General features: G+C 42.2%; 1 protein-coding gene across 1 annotated transcript in view; it reads right to left on the reverse strand.

The window, feature by feature from the left end:
• Positions 1-6: 6 nt before the first annotated feature.
• Positions 7-18,351, reverse strand: part of Dhtkd1 (dehydrogenase E1 and transketolase domain containing 1) — a 43,024-nt gene continuing 24,679 nt past the window's right edge. The window contains exons 8-17 of the mRNA XM_005354921.3: positions 17,889-18,201; positions 16,278-16,362; positions 15,153-15,292; positions 9,724-9,874; positions 8,469-8,575; positions 7,136-7,300; positions 5,766-5,848; positions 5,276-5,445; positions 2,736-2,821; positions 7-1,663 (exon numbers count right to left, since the gene is read on the reverse strand). Coding sequence (XP_005354978.3) covers positions 1,559-1,663; positions 2,736-2,821; positions 5,276-5,445; positions 5,766-5,848; positions 7,136-7,300; positions 8,469-8,575; positions 9,724-9,874; positions 15,153-15,292; positions 16,278-16,362; positions 17,889-18,201 — 1,405 coding nt within the window. The 3' untranslated portion in view covers positions 7-1,558. The remainder of the gene's footprint in view (positions 1,664-2,735; positions 2,822-5,275; positions 5,446-5,765; positions 5,849-7,135; positions 7,301-8,468; positions 8,576-9,723; positions 9,875-15,152; positions 15,293-16,277; positions 16,363-17,888; positions 18,202-18,351) is intronic.

Here is an 18,351-nt window from a genome sequence, read left to right on the forward strand (position 1 = left end):
GAAGGTAGGAAGGAAGACAGGAAGGAAGGGGGTAGGAAGTCACAGGAAAAAAGAGAAGCAAATATTATAGGAATGTTAAATAAGTACACTAAAGAATGATTTTAAAATGTAAATTGTAGTCTGGCATGGTGGTGTTCACCTTTAATTCCAGCACTCAGGGAACAAAGGCAGAGAGATCCGAGTTCCAGGCCAGTGAGAACCACATAGTGAGACCCTATCTCAAAAACCAACAAAAAGTTGTACATTACAAATCTATTACTAATCTAGAACTGCCTATTCATTAATGATTTAAGACACGGCCCATTGATGGTAAAAGAGAACAGGGAATAGATGCATTCCAACCTGTCATATGCCCCCATGAACTTTTAGAAAAACAGTATTATAAAGCAAAATGGTACATGGCAGATGCTCCTCAGAACCAGTTCAAATGAAGCCACACAGCTACTGTTTCAATTTGGTTCCAACATTAGGCTTAACTCCAAGTGGAGTGGGTCACTTGGTGACTCTAAGGAATCCCAAGGACCTAAATTTGGGAAGGTAGCTAAAAAAATTAATGTCCTTTACAGGACAAACATACATCATAGTTATACTTGGAACTTTTAGAGACAAAAATGATTAGCCTGATACTAAAAACCACCCACCAGACACCAAAGATAGTTTAAAAGTTAGAAATGTCAAAGCAATATAATGGGGGGGGGAATTAATGATAAAATAAAGCACCAGCCAGTTTTAATACAGCTAACACTTCATAATTTAAAAATCATTAGAGGCCAGGGCTGCAGCTCAGTTGGTAGAGTCCTCCCTCATCACCAGTATTAACTAGGCATGACTGCACAAGTGAGGAGTCCCAGCACTCAGGAGGTAGAGGCAGAAAGAGCAGAAGTTCAGTCAGTCATCCTCTGCTCTACAGTGAGGATGAGGCCAGCCTGGACAACAGGACAACAACTTTGTGTGTCTCAGCACAGTGCTAGAAGATCACACAATCAGAAAGTTGTATTTAACAGGATTTACTTTTCATGATAATGGATAAATCCTGAAAGAACACAAATCCGGAATGATCTAATTCTACCGGTACTGGGTGGAACATTTCGTAGAGTGGCTCAGAGATGTCTTAAAACAAAAATATTGCTGTTCAGAGGGCTTTTAAAAAGGGAGAAATTAAGATAAGTTATGTGCACTAAACAATTAAGTGGTCATGTTGGGGCTGCCTATACACTGCCTATATACAGCCCCATGTTTTAGCCAAAGAACTTTCCTTGCTCATTTATGGTCAGTTACAATGGAGTCTGAATACATCTGGTTAATGACCTCCTTTTCCAGTTCATTCATATCTAACCAAAGCACAATAAACACTATTGTCCTGCAAAGGATAATAATCTACTATCTCTTTCATTACTTCTAAAATCATTTCCCGCTTATTCCACTTATTCCAGAGTCATTTGTCCAAATCACTCCACGGGCTTCCATGCTAGCCGGGGGAAAGGAGAAAGGTTGGAAGAAGCAGGTTCACCTTTACAGCACTTTGCTTAAAAGGCAATCCTGTTTTTCTCAAAGCACGTTATGAAGCAAAGGTCTTGGTGAGGATGTCTTCATGCTGCTGCTGGTGCATGGTGCCAATTCCTACTGCAGGTGCTGGTAAAGGGGGCCGGCTTACAAGACGGAGCTGTCATGGGAGCAAAGAAGAAACCAAATGACATTTTGAGTGCACTGGAGTTCTGTTCAGTTCCGCCACAAAGTTCCATATATTCTCTGTTAGCTTGTTCAAGGTAAGAAGAAATACTGAACTACAGAGAACAGATTAGAATAAAATATCTACCCCTGAATTCCAAACATGATAAGATGAAAAAAAAAACCTATCTTATAGTTTCTTTAACTAGATGTATTTCACGTAAAAATGATCTTATCATAGCAAACTCATGCTAAATGAGGGAACTACATTCTACTGCACACAGAATAAACAGATAAACAGAAGTACAACTATTCTTATTGTCTCTCCTTTCCTGAGAAAGGTAAAGATGTACAGTCGAACAGCATTATAAACATGGCCAGAATAAGTGCTAACTGGGTATCTCTGGCACAAAACTGAAAAAAAAAATATTCATCAGCATCTTTCTCTGGCACTTGGACAAGATATGGTGAGGAAATAGTAAGAAAAGTAACGACATACAAAGTTCATCGTTTTTCTGGGATACAAGCACACTTTTAGCATAATATTACAGGTTGAGCATCCTCAAACTAAATTCTCCAGATAGTTATTAAAAGGCCTTGGGTTTTGAAGCATTTCAGATTTTGGAATTTTTTTTTAAGGCTTCTCAGCCTAGGAAGTGTACATAAATACTCCGAAATCTGAAAACCTCACATATCGGAAACACTTCTGGTTCTGACCATTCTGAATAAGGAATACTCACCCCTGTAATCTTAAGACATAACAGCTCCACAAACTCAACATTTTCCTCCAAAGGAATAATCTAAAACTAGATTTCTCTTTTTATTTCCTCTTCCTCTCGCATGTTTCAGGATCTGACAATGTTGCCTGATGTCAAACTCATAAACTCAAGTGACCCCAACCTCCTAATATAGGCATGCACCACCATGACCAGGTGAAAAAGAGAGGTTTTCATTTCACTTTATCTTTAAACCAATGAGGAAGCTGAGAATAAAACCCTTATGTTGTTACTCCAAGAGACACAAGAGAGAGAATATGAACGAATATGAATCGAAGAGTGGACACTCACCTTGCAGGCCAGCTGTTTTTCAAACCTTGGAGAAACAAAAAACCATGGACCCATGTTCTGAGGCTCCTCCTGACTCCAAATGATATCTACAAAAGAAAAAAATTGACTTCAACACCTAATATATAACTTATATACCAAGAAGTGGAGTAGAGAAAGGGATGGATGGAAAATAGATAAATTTTCAACTTCAATTAAATGCTTTTCCAACATTTTAGCATCTTAAATTTTTTATTAGGTATGTGTATGTATGCATGTCTGTATAAATGTGTGCCCTGTGCACAGGTGCCCAATGAGGACAGAAGAGAACACTGGATCCCTTGAAGCTGGAGTTACCGGTGGTTGTGAGCCACCAGTGTGGATACTGGAAAGGGTTAACACCTGAACCGTCTCTCTAGCTCCTAATGTTATTTCTTCCTTCCTTTCCTCCTTTCTTCTTTCCTTCTTTCCTTCCTTCCTTCCTCTTTCTTTTTTCCTTTCTGGCAAGTACATAGTTATGTGTTCATCAAAAAAATAATCATGATTCAAAATACTTCTTTCATCCTGATTGTTTGCAGTTAGTATGCTTCTGAGCCCCAAATGTTAGCAAGAATCAGACTTTTGTCTACCGTGAAGTTTCATCTTACCAAAATGCCATATAAATGGAGTCATACAGTGTGTAGCCTTTTGGGTATGATGTGAATTGTCAAAATACATTTGTGATTTACCCAAGTTCTTGTGAATAGCAACAGTTCATTCCTAGAGGTTCAGAGCTAGCCTGGTTGCCTTTAGCATCCTTGAGGCCCTGCATAGCAAACAGTTCGTCCTTTCTGCTTTATTGAGTATGATAATATACACATTTCTTGCTACAGGGGAATTGTATTTATTCATTGCCTAGGTGAAGAACAATTTGATTATTCCAAGCTTGAGGCAATTACAAATAAAGCTACTAAAAACAAAAAAAACAAATGCAGCTGCTAAAAATACCTGTATGCAGATTTTCCTGTGAACCTGTTTTCATTTTTTGGGTAAACCAGCAGTGGGAATTCTGGGTTACAAGGTAAACTGGGGTTCATGTAGTAAGAAACCATCTTCCAGAGTAGTTGCAAACACTTGCAATCCCAGCAGTGGTGAGAGAGGGTTCCACTTGCTTTGCTTTGCATGCTCGATTTATTGGGGAGGGGTTGTTTTGTTTTACACTTTAAATATTTTGGGGGGAGGGGTATTTGGACTGCATGTATTTCTGTGCACCACATATGTGCCTGGAGCCCTCAGAGGCCAAAAGAAAATGTCAGATCCCTTGAAACTAGAGTCATTAAGCACATTAAGTACTACTCAGCACTAGTGCTGAGAACTGAGCCAGATAACTTCAGAAGAGCATCCAGTGCTCTTAACCACCGAGCCATCTCTCCAGCCCCTACAATAATTTTTACAATGAAAGTTTCTCATGCTGATTAAGCCAAATTTTTGATGACACAACTAAAATCTTTCTATCTAACCAAGCTCATAGAGGTTTTCTCCTAACAGTGTTACACGTACATTTAGGTCTGTAATCACTTAATTTCTCTCAGGTGCATATTGATATCAAATTTTCCAACCTAAGTACTGAAAGTGCTTTATCATTTACAATTATATTGCAATTATCACATATGATGGGACAGCACTAATGACCCACAAATTTTCAAGAAATTATGTTTAGAGCATAGTGGAACACCAAGAGAGACATGGCCCTAGTGGTAGGTACTTCAAAACATATCCTCAGATTCCATGAGATTTGACTTTCTAGTGCCTTTCACTTCCCCCACCTCTTTCCATCTGAAATGGTGTGAACAGGTTTCCCTAACAGGAACAAGTGTTGTGGAATATTAGTTGAAGATGTGTTGCATTAGTTTATGCTGTGGAACATTTGTTTAATGATGCAAAGATGTGTTGTATTCTTTTATGTTGTATTTGTTTAACTCTGTGAAGTTATATTACTTTAGCTGTCTAAAATACCTGATTGGTCTAATAAAGAGGTGAACAGCCAATAGCTAGGCAGGAGAAAGGATAGGCAGAGCTGGCAGAGGGAGAAAATAAATAGGAGAAATCTGGGAAGAGAGATTGGGGAGCCAAAGGAGAAGGAGAGGAGGACATCAGGGGCCAGCCACTCAGCTACACAGCAAGCCACAGAGTAAGAAGTAAAGAAAGGTATATAAAATAGAGAAAGATAAAAGCACCAAGGCAAAAGGTAGATAGAAAAATTTAAGAAAAGTTGACTAGGCTGTGCATTCATAAGTAAGAATAAGTCTCCATGTAATTTATTTGGCAACTGGATGGTAGGACCCCAAATAGCAAAGAGTAAAGAAAACAACCAACTACAAACAAAAGGCTTTACCTTGGTGGGTAGTGGTAATGCACGCCTTTTTTTATCCCAGTACTCAGGAGACAGAGACAGGTGGATCTCTGTGAGTTCGAGACCAGCCTGGTCTAGAGAGCTAGTTCCAAGACAAATTCCAAAGCTACAGAGAAACCCTGTCTTGAAAAACCAAAAAAAGAAAAGAAAAAAGAAAGAAAAAAGCCTTTACCTTTAACATGTTTGTATTTGCTCATCTCTTGTTGTAATGAATCCAGCGGGAAAGGGCAGAGTTCCTCTATTCGAATGATGGCAAAGTCATGCTTCTTGGCCCCCAAAGATTCTCTTTGCTTCAGCAGGGCATAAAAATGTTTACCACAGCAAAATATGAGGGTTTTAACGCTGTTGGGAACAAAGCAGGTATCGGTGTGGAGCAAAACATCCTTAAGAATTGTGTCAGAAGAGAGAAGAGACTCGATTTCAAAGTGTTGCAATAAAGCTGCTTGGGGCTCTGCTGCTGGGTTCAGTCACCTGCAATTCTCTTTCTGTGCCAGCTCTCCCCAGAATTCACTCTTTCATACACACTCCCCTTAAAACATAGCTATAAAGGGGCTGAAGGCAGTGTATTCAGTCACACACACAATTTATAACAGGATATAAGAAATTTTGTTCACTTATTAAAACCCCTGCCCAAAGTAGGAAACAGAGAAACACCAAATTACTTTTTTGGATCTACTGATGAATCGCCAATGACAGGTTTGAATGCTGTTCCTGGGGCCATTTCCTGAAGAGTTGACACAGCTGCCTAAAAGAGAAAAACAGCCATACCCACGTGAACAATGGAGAAGAGCTACAGCTGTTTCTGCGAGCAGATCTTAGAGAAACAGTTCTAGAACTCTGGCACAGAACCACACTCAAGCATGCTCACGAACACAGTGTTCTCCAGGGTACAGTTCTGTGTGCACCAAACTGAATGATAAGAGCTTGCCATGTCCATAGTATAAGACAGCTTTGTTGTTGTTGTTGTTTTAGTTTGTTGTCTGAGACAGAGTCTCACTATACAGCTCATGATGGCCTGGAGCTCACTATGAAGACCAGGTTGACCTTGAACTCAGAGATTCTCCTGCCTCTGCTTCTGCACCCAGAAGAAGCTGACCATTGTAGTAATTTACACTTTGACTTGGCTTGAGGCTTCTATTTCAAAATATCTGTATCAGAAGAGCCCTTTCACAAAAAAACAAGAACAAAACACGTATGTGTGTGCATGCATGCACACACACACAAACACACACACACACACACACACCAAAAAATCAAAATAAAAAACCAACCTGTCCTAAAGGGATTGTACGACTGTTCTTGAATTTTCTGTGATTTCTCAAGACTCCTGAAAATATTGGTGAAAGGAACTACAGAGAAAGCCACAACATAGCTGCTAGGAATAGCTCAGAGGATAAGAGTACTTGCGGCTCACCTGACCTCAAGTATGATGTGGGATTCCCCTCTGTATGCTATGAATATGTTTCATGGGTTAATAAAGAAGCTTCTTTGACCTGTGGCAGGTCAGAAAATAGCAAGGCAGGAAATCTCAACAGAGATAAAGAGAGGTAGCAGGCAGAGTCAAGGAGATGCCATGTAGCTGCCAAAGGAGAAAGATGCCAGAACCTTACCTGGTAAGACACAGCTTTGTGGCAATACAGATTAATAGAAATGAGTTAATTCAAGATGTAGCTATTAATTTCAAGGTATCTAGAAATACACCTAAGCTACTGACCAAACAATGTTGTGAATAATATAGTGGTTTGTGTTATTATTCAGGTCTAGGTGACCGGGAAACAAACAAGCAGTCTCCGCTTACACCAGCACCCACACTGACTGGCTCATAACCACCTTTAAGTCCAACACTTCTGGCCTCTGGGGGCTCTTACACACACATAGTGCACACACACACACACACACACACACACACACACACATAGAGCAAATAAAACTTAACAAAAAATAAATACAATTAAATACAGAACATAGAGAAAATAGACTATAAAAAAGTTGACGAAAGGAAAGGCCTTATGAGATAGCTCTTTCTACTTACAGGGTACCTGAGTAACACTTTGGGAGAAGCAACAATGAGAGGTTTTCTGAAATTCCGGATCATTTGTCTTCTAAGCAAGTGGAAATACTGAGCGGGCGTAGTTGGGTGTACCACAAACATGTTCACAGTGTCGCTGTCCACCCCTTCTTCTGTACTATCGCACATCTAGGAGAGCAATGGGAAGAGAACACAGGCACGCTGGGATCATCTGCTTTAGTCCCAGCACAGCCCAAGGCTAAAGTGAAGCACATAGATTTTAGCTAATAAGATATTTCTCTCCGTTGTGTATCAGAAAAGTATTAGAAGGCATTTCCCCTGACCTATAAAGTATTAGCCAAAGAAGAGACAGAGGGTTGTCTCCATCCACTCACTTCTAACAAAGCTACTTCCAGACAAGGCTGTTTGAAAAAGGCACCTGGGAAAGAATTTTTAAAAAAACATATCCTTTCTCTTGAGCAACCAGTACCCACACATAGATATGGAAGGTAGAGGCAAAAGAGTAAGATGTTCATGGTCACCCTCTGCAACAACTGAATTTGAGACTAGCCCAAGCTACATGAAAACCTGTCTCAAAAAACAAATAATAAAGGATCCTCTATCCTTTGCTGTTATGCTCCTATCCTCCCCCCACCCCCCATATAAAGTTAAGAGCAATAGTTACTTGGCACACATATTCTCTGGTGTGTCTTACTTTCTTCTGAGTGCCTCTCCCCTTTTCTTATTATCTTCATTTAAGCTTATATTAAAATATCTTTATGCCAGGTGTTGGTGGTACATGCCTTTAATCCCAGCACTCGAAAAGCATAGGCAGACAGATCTCTGTAAATCTAGGGCCAGTCTGGTCTACAGAACTAGTTTCAAGACAGCCAGCACTACACAGAGAAACCCTGTCTCAAAAACAAAACAAAAAATCTTTCTGTCCCCCACAAATCATCTGGTTATCATCAGATTAAGACGGTAAGAGGGAGCACTAACAGAATCTCACACTTTTGGTGAAATAAAATCACAGTGTGCACATTTCAGGACAAAAGAACAAACAAATGCAGATTGAGCCAGGTGTGGTGAAATCCCAGGAATTGGAAGAAGAGAGTCTGAAAGGTTGGGAGTTCAAGGTCAGCCATGAGACACTGTCTCAAAAAACATTTAAGACGTGTGTTAAAAGGAGCCGGGCGATGGTGGCGCACGCCTTTAATCCCAGCACTCGGGAGGCAGAGGCAGGCGGATCTCTGTGAGTTCGAGACCAGCCTGGTCTACACAGGAGGTACTGTATAAAATGGGGAAGAGCCTAGGAAACAGGAAAACATTTTTTTGACTCCAGTGGCATTTTACATACCTGCAAGAACCGCTCTATTCGACAAGATGAGTGGTCAGGTCCAGCCCCATCATAGCCATGTGGAAGGAGAATGACAATGCCACTCTGCAGGAGCCACTTGGCCTCTCCTGAAAACACAAGATAGAGATTTCCCTAAGACGCAGAACAAAATAACCTGACATGACTTGGGGAATGGAACAAAATGCTAGTGTGGTTCCCAAGTCTCCAAACCACTTTCATTATCTCATCTAGCACCGATTACTATACTTGAATGGAAATACCCATCTGAATGTGTGAAACCCTGCGCTAGCAGATGCTTTGGGCTCAAGTGACTATAAGACCAATCCAGTGGTAAATGTACCAGTGTCTCAGACAACACGTGGCACTCTGATTTCATTATGTAACGACTGTTAGCAAAGACAAGCAACTCCTGCCATGCTCATAGCACAACGGACAACACTGGTCACTATCCTCAAACAGAGAGCAGTAGACATTCGACAGTAGTCCCTGGGAGCAGGGAGGATAGCTCAGTTTGTAAAATACTTGCTGTGCGAATACAAGGACCTGAGTTCAATCCCCAGCACTCACATAAAAAGCCAGGCATGGTGCACACTCGTAACCCTGATGCTAGTGAAGCAGAGAGAGGGATCCCTGAAGCTTGCTGGCCAATCATCTTAGCCTGACTGGTGAGTTCCAGGTCCCAGCGGGAGACTCTGTCTCAAAAGCCAAGGTAGACAGCTCCTGAAAAGTAACACTTGAGGTTGACTCCTGACCTCCATATGAAACTACATACATATGCATGTACACTTGCACACACATGAACACACACACAAACACACACGAATAGTTTCTGGACAAGTCAAAATCCAGATTCTTCATGCATTCTTCTTTCTTCTAACACATTTCAGATGTTCAGGCGAATCACCAATCTCAACCATAAAGTGTCACTATGTCACCTCAGAATGCTGGCTAATCATGCTGCTCAACACTCCAAGAGCGGGTGCAGAACCACATAGCCTAGGAGCTGCGTGCAGCTAGACGCAGTCCTTGGGAAGTGGGGGACAATGAAAAGCTGACAGAAAGCCAAGATACTCTTCCCAGAAGCTCACTAAGCTGTTTGCCCAAAGGCTGTCACTGCCTGTAGATAACAGGGAAATCCCCCAAGCTCTCTGGAGATGGTATGGTCCAGAGAGTCTCAGAGGCAGTGATGGCCACTTCCCTTTAACTTACAATATGACTGGGCCCACCCACCAACCAGCCACTCACTAACACCAACCTCCAGAGATGAATGTGTCAAAGATGATCTGGGCTCCATTGAAGAAATCACCAAACTGAGCTTCCCAGAGGGGCAGCAACTTTGGGCTCTCAATGCTCATTCCATATTCAAACCCCAGGACAGCCTCTTCTGACAGCGGGCTGTTGCTAACCTAAGAGCGAGGAAGAGAATCAGACACTGATGTGCCTGAGACATCTGGGAGAAGCCAGCAAAAGTAAAGCATCACAAGGATACAAACCTCTCAAGAGGAGGAGGGCGTGGAAGGGAGCACGGCTCTCACTCATCACCTTTTCTTTGCAAAAGGAGACCTACTGCTCAGTGTCACTGGCACACTTGGAGAAAGTCAGGACAAAGAGGAGAAGACATTGGAATACAGTCATTCAAGAATTTCTTCAAGAATAAGTTGTACAGGGCTAGGAAATGGCACAGTGGTAGAGTACTTGCATAGCATTCACAAGGTCCTGGGTTCAAAACCCAGCACCACCACTGAAAAATAATGGGAAAAAGGAGGGGAAGAGAGCTACTTGGGGGGATAGCAAGATAGTTTAGAATGTATCACTAAGCCTCAGAACCTGAGTTCAATCGCTGGAGCCCAGAAGATGAGAGAACAGACTCCTGAAAGTTGTCCTGTCACGTCCCCGCCCCCCCCCACAAAAAAGTAATAAAAAATTTCGAGAATAAGCAATTCTTCTCATATGATACACATTTAACCAGAAAATAAAACTGCCACATTTTTCAAAGATATCATAAAACAAAGATGGAAAAGTTATAGTATGAAGGTCTACCTTTGGTTAGACTGTTGCTGTAACATCTGATTTGTAGAGACCAAAAGAGTCATCGTGGTGAGATTGACAAAGCAGAAACTATTTCATCGTTGAGGAGTGGAAAGAAGCGCCCTGCTGAGAGTTAATGCAGCAAGATTCTAGAGTGCACTTGAGAAAGATGGGAGAAAAAATGTCACTGGCTATGCTGAGTGATGCAGGAGGATGCCCTTGATTGAAGCAAACACAAATTGCGGGTGTTACGTTGGCAGTTTGCTCTCAAATGGCTTAGGAAGGGGAAAACATTCTTTTATATATACAATTTAAAATATAATTCCCTATTTGTTTCAGAATGTTTTTTTGAGATAAGGTCTCACTCTGCAGCCCAAGATGGTCTTGAACCTGTTATGTAGCTGGCCTCAAACTCATGGGGATCCTCATGTTTTACCTTCTAGATTCCTAGGATCGTAGGCATGAGCCACCATACTCATCTTGTTCCAACTTTTCTTTTTTTCAATTTTTTAATGTTACATCTCCATGGAATATTTTTTGGCAATGAAAAGCAATGAAGTACTGACATACATGACAGCGTACATGGCCTTGAAAATACTAATAATATGTCAAATTAATGTCATAGAAGGGAATATAACAGCCTGCATGTAGTAGGAAGAGCCAACTGCATCCTGTTACCCGGCTACCTTAACCCCCGAAATAACTACACAGAAATTGTATTAATTAAATTACTGCCTGGCTCATTATCTCTAGCCTCTTATTGGCTAACTCTCACATATTAGTTTAACCCATCTCCATTAATGTGTATCGCCACTTGACTGTGGCTTACTGGCATGAGTCTAACCCGCGTTTCCTCTTGGGCAGAAGAACCATGGCATCTTCCTGTCTGTCCTTCTTTCCAGCATTCAGTTCTGTCTTCCCCGCCTACCTGAGTTCCGCCCTATCGACTAGGCCAAGGCAATTTCTTTCATAACCAATGAAAACAACACAAATACAGCAGGGCCTCCTACACCACCTATGTACATGAGCTTCCTGAGACAGACAAATCCATTAAAACAGTCAGTTGACTAGCAGCTGCCAGCAATTAGAGGATGAATGGGAGACAGCGTTTCCTTTGAGGAGATGAAAGTCTTCTGAAACCAAACAGTGGTGGGTCTCATTGCTGAACTATACACACTCAAAGGTCAGATTCTGAGTTGTATTTCAACAAAACCTTTAACAAATCAACAACTCCAGAGGGCTTGCGAGATAGCTCAGTCAGTAGAGTGTTACCATGCACAAGGACCTGAGTTATCCCTGGTTTAAAAAAAAAAAAAAACAACTAGGCGTTTGCAATCCTCAAGCTGAGGCGGTAGAGACAAGTGCCTCCTGGAGCTCCCTGGTCAGTCAGCCTGGCTTACTTAGCCAGTGAGAGATCACAGGAAAGGAGATGTGGGTGACACTTCAGAGACAACACCCGAGCTTGTTCTCGGGTCTGCACACGTACATGTAAGCATGCTCACACACACACACACAATGTGCTGGGTAGTTTTTGTCAATGTAATACAAACTAGAGTCACCTTAGAAGAGGGAACCTCAATTAAGAAACTGTCTGTATTGGACTGACCTGTGGCCATATCTGTGAGGCATTTTCTTAATTGCTAATTGATTTAGGTGGGACTATCCCACTGTGGGTGGCACTGTCCCTGGACAGGTGGGCCTAGACTATGAGCAAACCACGGGAACAGGCTGTTAACAAGCCTCAGTTTCCCTCAGTGATGGACTATAGCTGTGACATGTAAGGCTTTCTTCCTCAAGTTGCTTTTGGTCATGGCGTTTATCAAGCAATAGAAACCAAACTAGAACACAAACACATATACACAAACACACACACACACACACACACACACACAGAAATTATATAATTTCTAATTACAGCCATAAAATGTGATTTATAGAGATGAGAACTAAATGGCGAACATAAAAATGTCACTGGATTATCTTCGAGCATGGTGGGTGGATCATGCTCAGCTCACCTGCTGGATGTGTGTGCATTCTGACTTCAGGTTTTAGGTTGATGTGTGTTACGAATGCATGTTAGCCCAGGCGTGTTGCATGCACCTCTCTCTCTCTGCTCTCACTTCCTCCTTCCCCTCTCTTCCTCTCCAAGACTGGCATGCCCACTCATTCTCAATCCCTCACTTCTTTCTGTTCCTCCCAGGTCCTGGCTCCGTTACCTAATTCCTCCTTTCTGAACTTTACCTCAACAATGAGACCATCAAATGCTTAAAAATAAAACAAAAAGTACTCCGACTTGAGCTCCTCATAGCCATTTTATTCACTTCTTTTCGACCTTCTAGAAAGTAACTCAATCAATTTGTCTTCAACTCTTAGTTACTTTTATCTACCCTCTCTGTAAGTATACTTGCTCTGTGACTTGTGATGGGGTCATGTTCCAAAAAACCCAGTTTATTGGTTTGAAAATACTATAAGCCCACTGGGCTAGAAACATAGCTCAGGGGTTAAGAGCACTGGCTGTTCTTCCAGAGGACCTGGGTTCATTTCCCAACATCCACACAGTGGCTCACAATTGCCTGTAATTCCAGTTCTAGGAGAGCCAATTCCAGTTCTAGGAGAGGCTGTCCTCTCGCAGCCTCCTCAGGCACCAGGCACACAGACGTACACAGACGTACACAGCCGTACACAGACGTACACAGATGTATACAGCCGTACACAGCCGTACACAGCCGTACACAGCCGTACACAGACGTACACAGACGTACACGGCCGTACACAGACGTACACAGACATACACAGACGTACACAGCCGTACACATACGTACACAGACGTATACAGCCGTACACAGACGTACACAGCCGTACACAGCCGTACACAGCCGTACACAGCCGTACACAGACGTACACGGCCGTACACAGACGTACACAGACATACACAGACGTACACAGATGTACACAGCCGTACACAGACGTACACAGACGTACACAGACATACACAGACATACACACAGGCAAAGCACTCAGACACATACAAATAAAGGAGTCCTTTTGTTTCAAGACAAAAATCTCTCAATGCTGTCCACACTGGTCTTGAACTCCTGGGCTCGGTTTCCTGTGGACTTGGCTATAGATATGTACTATCACACACAGCTATCTGATTGTCATACACTGACTCATTCTTTAGGATGTGACAATATGTCAAAAGTACACTTAGCATCTAATGAGGGAGCATCCTAGCTCAGCAACTCTACACCAGGGACTGGTTTCCCTCATCACTACCTGATTAAACAGGAGCAATGGCTTGCGCCATGACCTGCAATGTATCAAAACTGATACTACATGCCAAATCACAGTCCAGTGAAAGCCTGATATGAGGTGTGGGGACACTAAACACTTCTATCCTGGTTCATAATTCTGACTGATACATACAAAGACAGATTCTAAAAAAAATGAAGAAAGGGATGCATCTCCTCCTTCAAGTCACCTTGAAATCCCACATCTTCCTCCACCACTCCCCATCCACTTTTTTTTTTTTTTTTTTTGAGACAGGGTTTTTCTGTATAGCTTTGGAGTCTGTCCTGGAACTCACTCTGTAGACCAGGTTGGCCTTGGACTCACAGAGATCCACCTTCCTCTACCTCCCAAATGCTGGGATTACAGGCGTGTGCTACCACAGCCTGGCTCCCACCTTATTTCTTGAGATAGACTATCTCACTGGACCTGAAGTTCACAGATTCAGCTAGACTGGCTGACAAGTAAGGCCCCATCCTCCTGTCTTTACCTCTCTAGTGCTGGGACTGCCCTGCCTGCCTTTTTACTGTGTGCTGGGGACTGAACTCATGCCCCATAAAGTAGGAAACACTTTATTGACTGAGCTGTCTCCCAGCCCCCCCCCCAAACACACAGGTTATATTCTCAAACCAACAACTGGAATAGGAAAGAAGGTGACAAGTTATTAAGTTTACCTTAAAGGGATAATTTGTTTTCATAAATATCATGTGCTGATCTCTAAAGTAACTGTCGAAGAGACAAAAATGAAAAGACCCTGTTCTTAAAATCTTAACAACCCAAAGAAATGTCTATTAAATTTTAGGGAGCAGCATAACCTGGAGGAAGTGTTTCTGCTGCATTTTGTTTTGATTTAGCAGGCTAGAAATATTTGTTTACTCTCCACAACTCTAAGTTTAATAAATTGCAATAGTTGACAGGCTGCAATGTTGATTTTAACTTGACAGAATTCATATCTAGGTGATATCACACAATTACAGATAGGCAGCCCAATTAATGCTCTAGTCTTCAAGTGCCAGCTCCAGCACGGCTCTTATCTGTCTCTTCCAGTCCAAATTTATAGACCTCCATTGCCTCCCCACTCAGCATTCCTTTATCTAAAAAGTGTTGAACATAAAGTTTCTGACATCCGAATTGAGTTGCTTTAAAACTCCTCCACCTGCGGGGTGGGATGGTACAAGCCTAAAGCCCGCAGTACTTTAAGTAGAGTCAGAAGGATCAAGAGGAATTTAAGATCATCTTTAGCTATTGAGGAATTTGAGGGCAGCCTGTGCTATGTAGGACTCCATCTCAAAACCACGAATCAAATCAAACGTTGTAACTGTAAGAGTCAGCACACCAGTACACAGAGTTTATGTATGAATGTCTTACCTCCAGAAACCCTTTCTGACTCGGGTCCATGTGGTTCAGAGGAATGTAGGCATCATCTGTGTTCTGGCAAACCACCATGGCGTGCCTTTGACTGAAAGTTCCACGGCCAACATCTTGGCCACTCAGACGAACATTGAAACCTGAAACAAGCAAGCGGGGGAAGAAAAAAGATTGTTCTGAATAAACAGCACAAAAATAAGGTATAGCAGCCCTGAAGGCCTTTTTGTTTTTTTGTTTTTTTTTGGTTTTTTGAGACAGGGTTTCTCTGTGGCTTTGGAGCCTGTCCTGGAACTAGCTCTGTAGACCAGGCTGGTCTCGAACTCACAGAGATCCGCCTGTCTCTGCTTCCCAAGTGCTGGGATTAAAGGCGTGCGCCACCACCACCCGGCAGGCCTTTTTGTTTTAAGACAAATTCTCTCAATGCTGTCCACACTGGTCTTGAACTCTTAGGTTCAGTCTCATGTGGAATTTGGCTATAGCTATGTCCTGTCACACACAGCTATCTGATATCTATCATACACTGGCTTCAGGGTGTGCATTTTCCTTAGGATAATACATTCTCTCAATTAAAATACACCTTTCCTGATGCTGGTTCACTGATTAAGAGCACTTGCTGCTCTTCTGAGTTCAGTTCCCAGTGCCCATATGAAGCTGTTTACAAATGCCTGTAAGTCCAGCTACAGAGGGATCTGAAGACTCTGACCTCCTTGGGCACTAGTATGTACACATACCTACACCGAGACACACAAATATACATAATTAAAAGCAGTACACCTCTGTATGCGAATATATGTATATATCCTTCCTATACTTGAAGACACATAGTCAGTGTAAAATTTGTAGAAATGGAGAGTCATTTCTGGCCCTACAATTTTTAGAGAAATAGCTGTCCAGTACAGCCAGGAGTGAGCCCTGTGGATCCCAGTTACGGCTGCAACCTTGTCTATACGCGGATGAAAGTGTTCAATGTGCCTTATAACTAAGGAGTGTTGTTAGGTAAAATATTTTTAGAAGCCCTCTAAGCAACGAAAGTGACAAGTGTCACTGAAACTCAGAAGATCACGAGTAACAAGTACAGCTCGGAGCATCTCCTACCAGCTGTACAGCTAAACGGAAATGTCTTACCTTGAACAAGTAAGGAGCCCAAGGCAAGGGTTTCTGCTGTGGCCCAGTCCAAAGCTGTTCCCTGCTTCACCTTCTCCATCCTTGACTGAAAAAAATAAGGAAAAGAATAAAACAAACTTTTAAGAATCCATATCCTGAGGGCTAGAGAGATGACTTAGCAGTTAAGGATACTTCTGGCTCTTGCAGAAGACCTGGGTTTGATTACCCACATCCACATGGTGATACACAACCATCTGTAATTCCAGTTCCAGGGGGTCTGAGATCCTCATCTGACCTGCACAGGTACCATGCATGAAGGTAGCACATATGTGTATATGTGGGAAAACAATCCCACACATAAAATAAAATGAATAAATCTATCTATTTAAAATTTTTTTAAAATATTCTTTTCCATTTTTTCTTTTCTTTGTCTTTTTTTCTGCAACATTATAGGATGAACCTAGGGCTTTACATCTGGTAGGCAAACACCCCACGTGTTATACACAGTTTTAAAACAGGCAAAATAAGTGGTCACCTCTGCTGAGGTTTGAGCACATGGAAGCAGAGAAGAAACTTTATTTGTAATGTTTTGTTTCTTTTTATAAAAAGATTTATTTTTTATTTTATTTTACATGTATGAGTGTTTTGCTTACACGTATGTATATATGTAAACCATGTGTATGCCTGATGCCCACAGAAAACAGAACAGGGGTCAGATCCCTGAAACTGGAGCTATAGACAGTAACCACCATATGGGTACTGGGAACTGAACCTGGATCCTAGGAAGGAGCAGCCAGTGCTCTTAACTGCTAAACCTTCTCTCCAGCCCCAAATTTTCTATTTAGGCTAGATGGTGAGTGCATCTTGTTTGTAAAAGTTCTGCTAAAATAGGGCAGGACAGATGGTTCAGCAGTTAAGAGCACTAGCTGCTCTTCCTGAGGACCTGGGTTCAATTTCCAGTACCCACATGGTAGCTCACAACTATTTGTAAACTCCAGTTCCAGAGGATCTGACACCCTCACAGACATACATGTAGGCAAAACACTGATGCGCATGAAATTTAAAAAATTAAAGAGTTCTGCAAAAATAAAAACTTAAAAACAAAGGTATGGGTATAAATGGTCACCTTTCAGGTACATGTGTTGGTTGTTATTATTTTATTTAATCTACCTGAAGGAATCATAGTGTTTTCTGTCCACTAGTTAGAAAAATCAGACATATTTCTGTACTTTTTAAAAAGGAGCATGCATTTCTAGCATATATAATGTATCCAACACACACAAAATTCCTATAGAGGAAAACACAAGTAGAGAAAATCTGAACTGACTAAATCATAGCTTTAAAACACGAAGAGCTGGGCACTCGGGAGGCAGAGGCAGGCGGATCTCTATGAGTTTGAGGCAAGCCTGGTCTACAAGAGCTAGTTCCAAAGCTACAGAGAAACCCTATCTCGAAAAAAAACAAACAAAACAAAAAACAAAGAAAAAAAACCCACCCACGAGGATCAGTTGCTATAACTTAGTAACAAACATCAAATAATTCTCAAACTAGCAACCAAAAGCATCAAAACGACACATCTGCTTTGCCGAGCAAAGATAAAAAGCAGCAGAAGGTGACATCAAGGCTTCCCACCTGAACATACATCTTGAGAAGGTGGCTGTGTAGCTGCAGCTCCTCTGGGACCTCCACGGACTTCACACCAATAAAGCGAAGGAGGTCGAGGGGCACACCTGTGTCCCAGGTGGTGATGCGTGCTTCTGGCTGTGCCAGGCCCTGCCAGTGGGCCTGCAGGTTAGTGGCCGGGGGGCTGTAGTGGGCCGCATTGGTTAAGTGGTCATTTAACTTGGTGTAGTAGGAGGCTTTTATGTTAGAGACCTCCTCCTGGGTCAGGAGTCCACTGGCAATGAGGTGCTCCGCATAGGTGTCAGGGATGCTCTTCCGGGCTCTGTTGGAGAGAGGCGGGGAGTGGGGGAATGGAGACATGGTCAATCAAATACACACAATGCGAGCTGGAGAGATGGCTCAGAGGTTAAGAGCATTGCCTGCTCTTCCAAAGGTCCTGAGTTCAATTCCCAGCAACCACATGGTGGCTCAC

Source organism: Microtus ochrogaster, chromosome 16, assembly GCF_000317375.1.
Source record: "Microtus ochrogaster isolate Prairie Vole_2 chromosome 16, MicOch1.0, whole genome shotgun sequence".
In the NCBI taxonomy this organism is placed as follows: Eukaryota; Metazoa; Chordata; class Mammalia; order Rodentia; family Cricetidae; genus Microtus; species Microtus ochrogaster.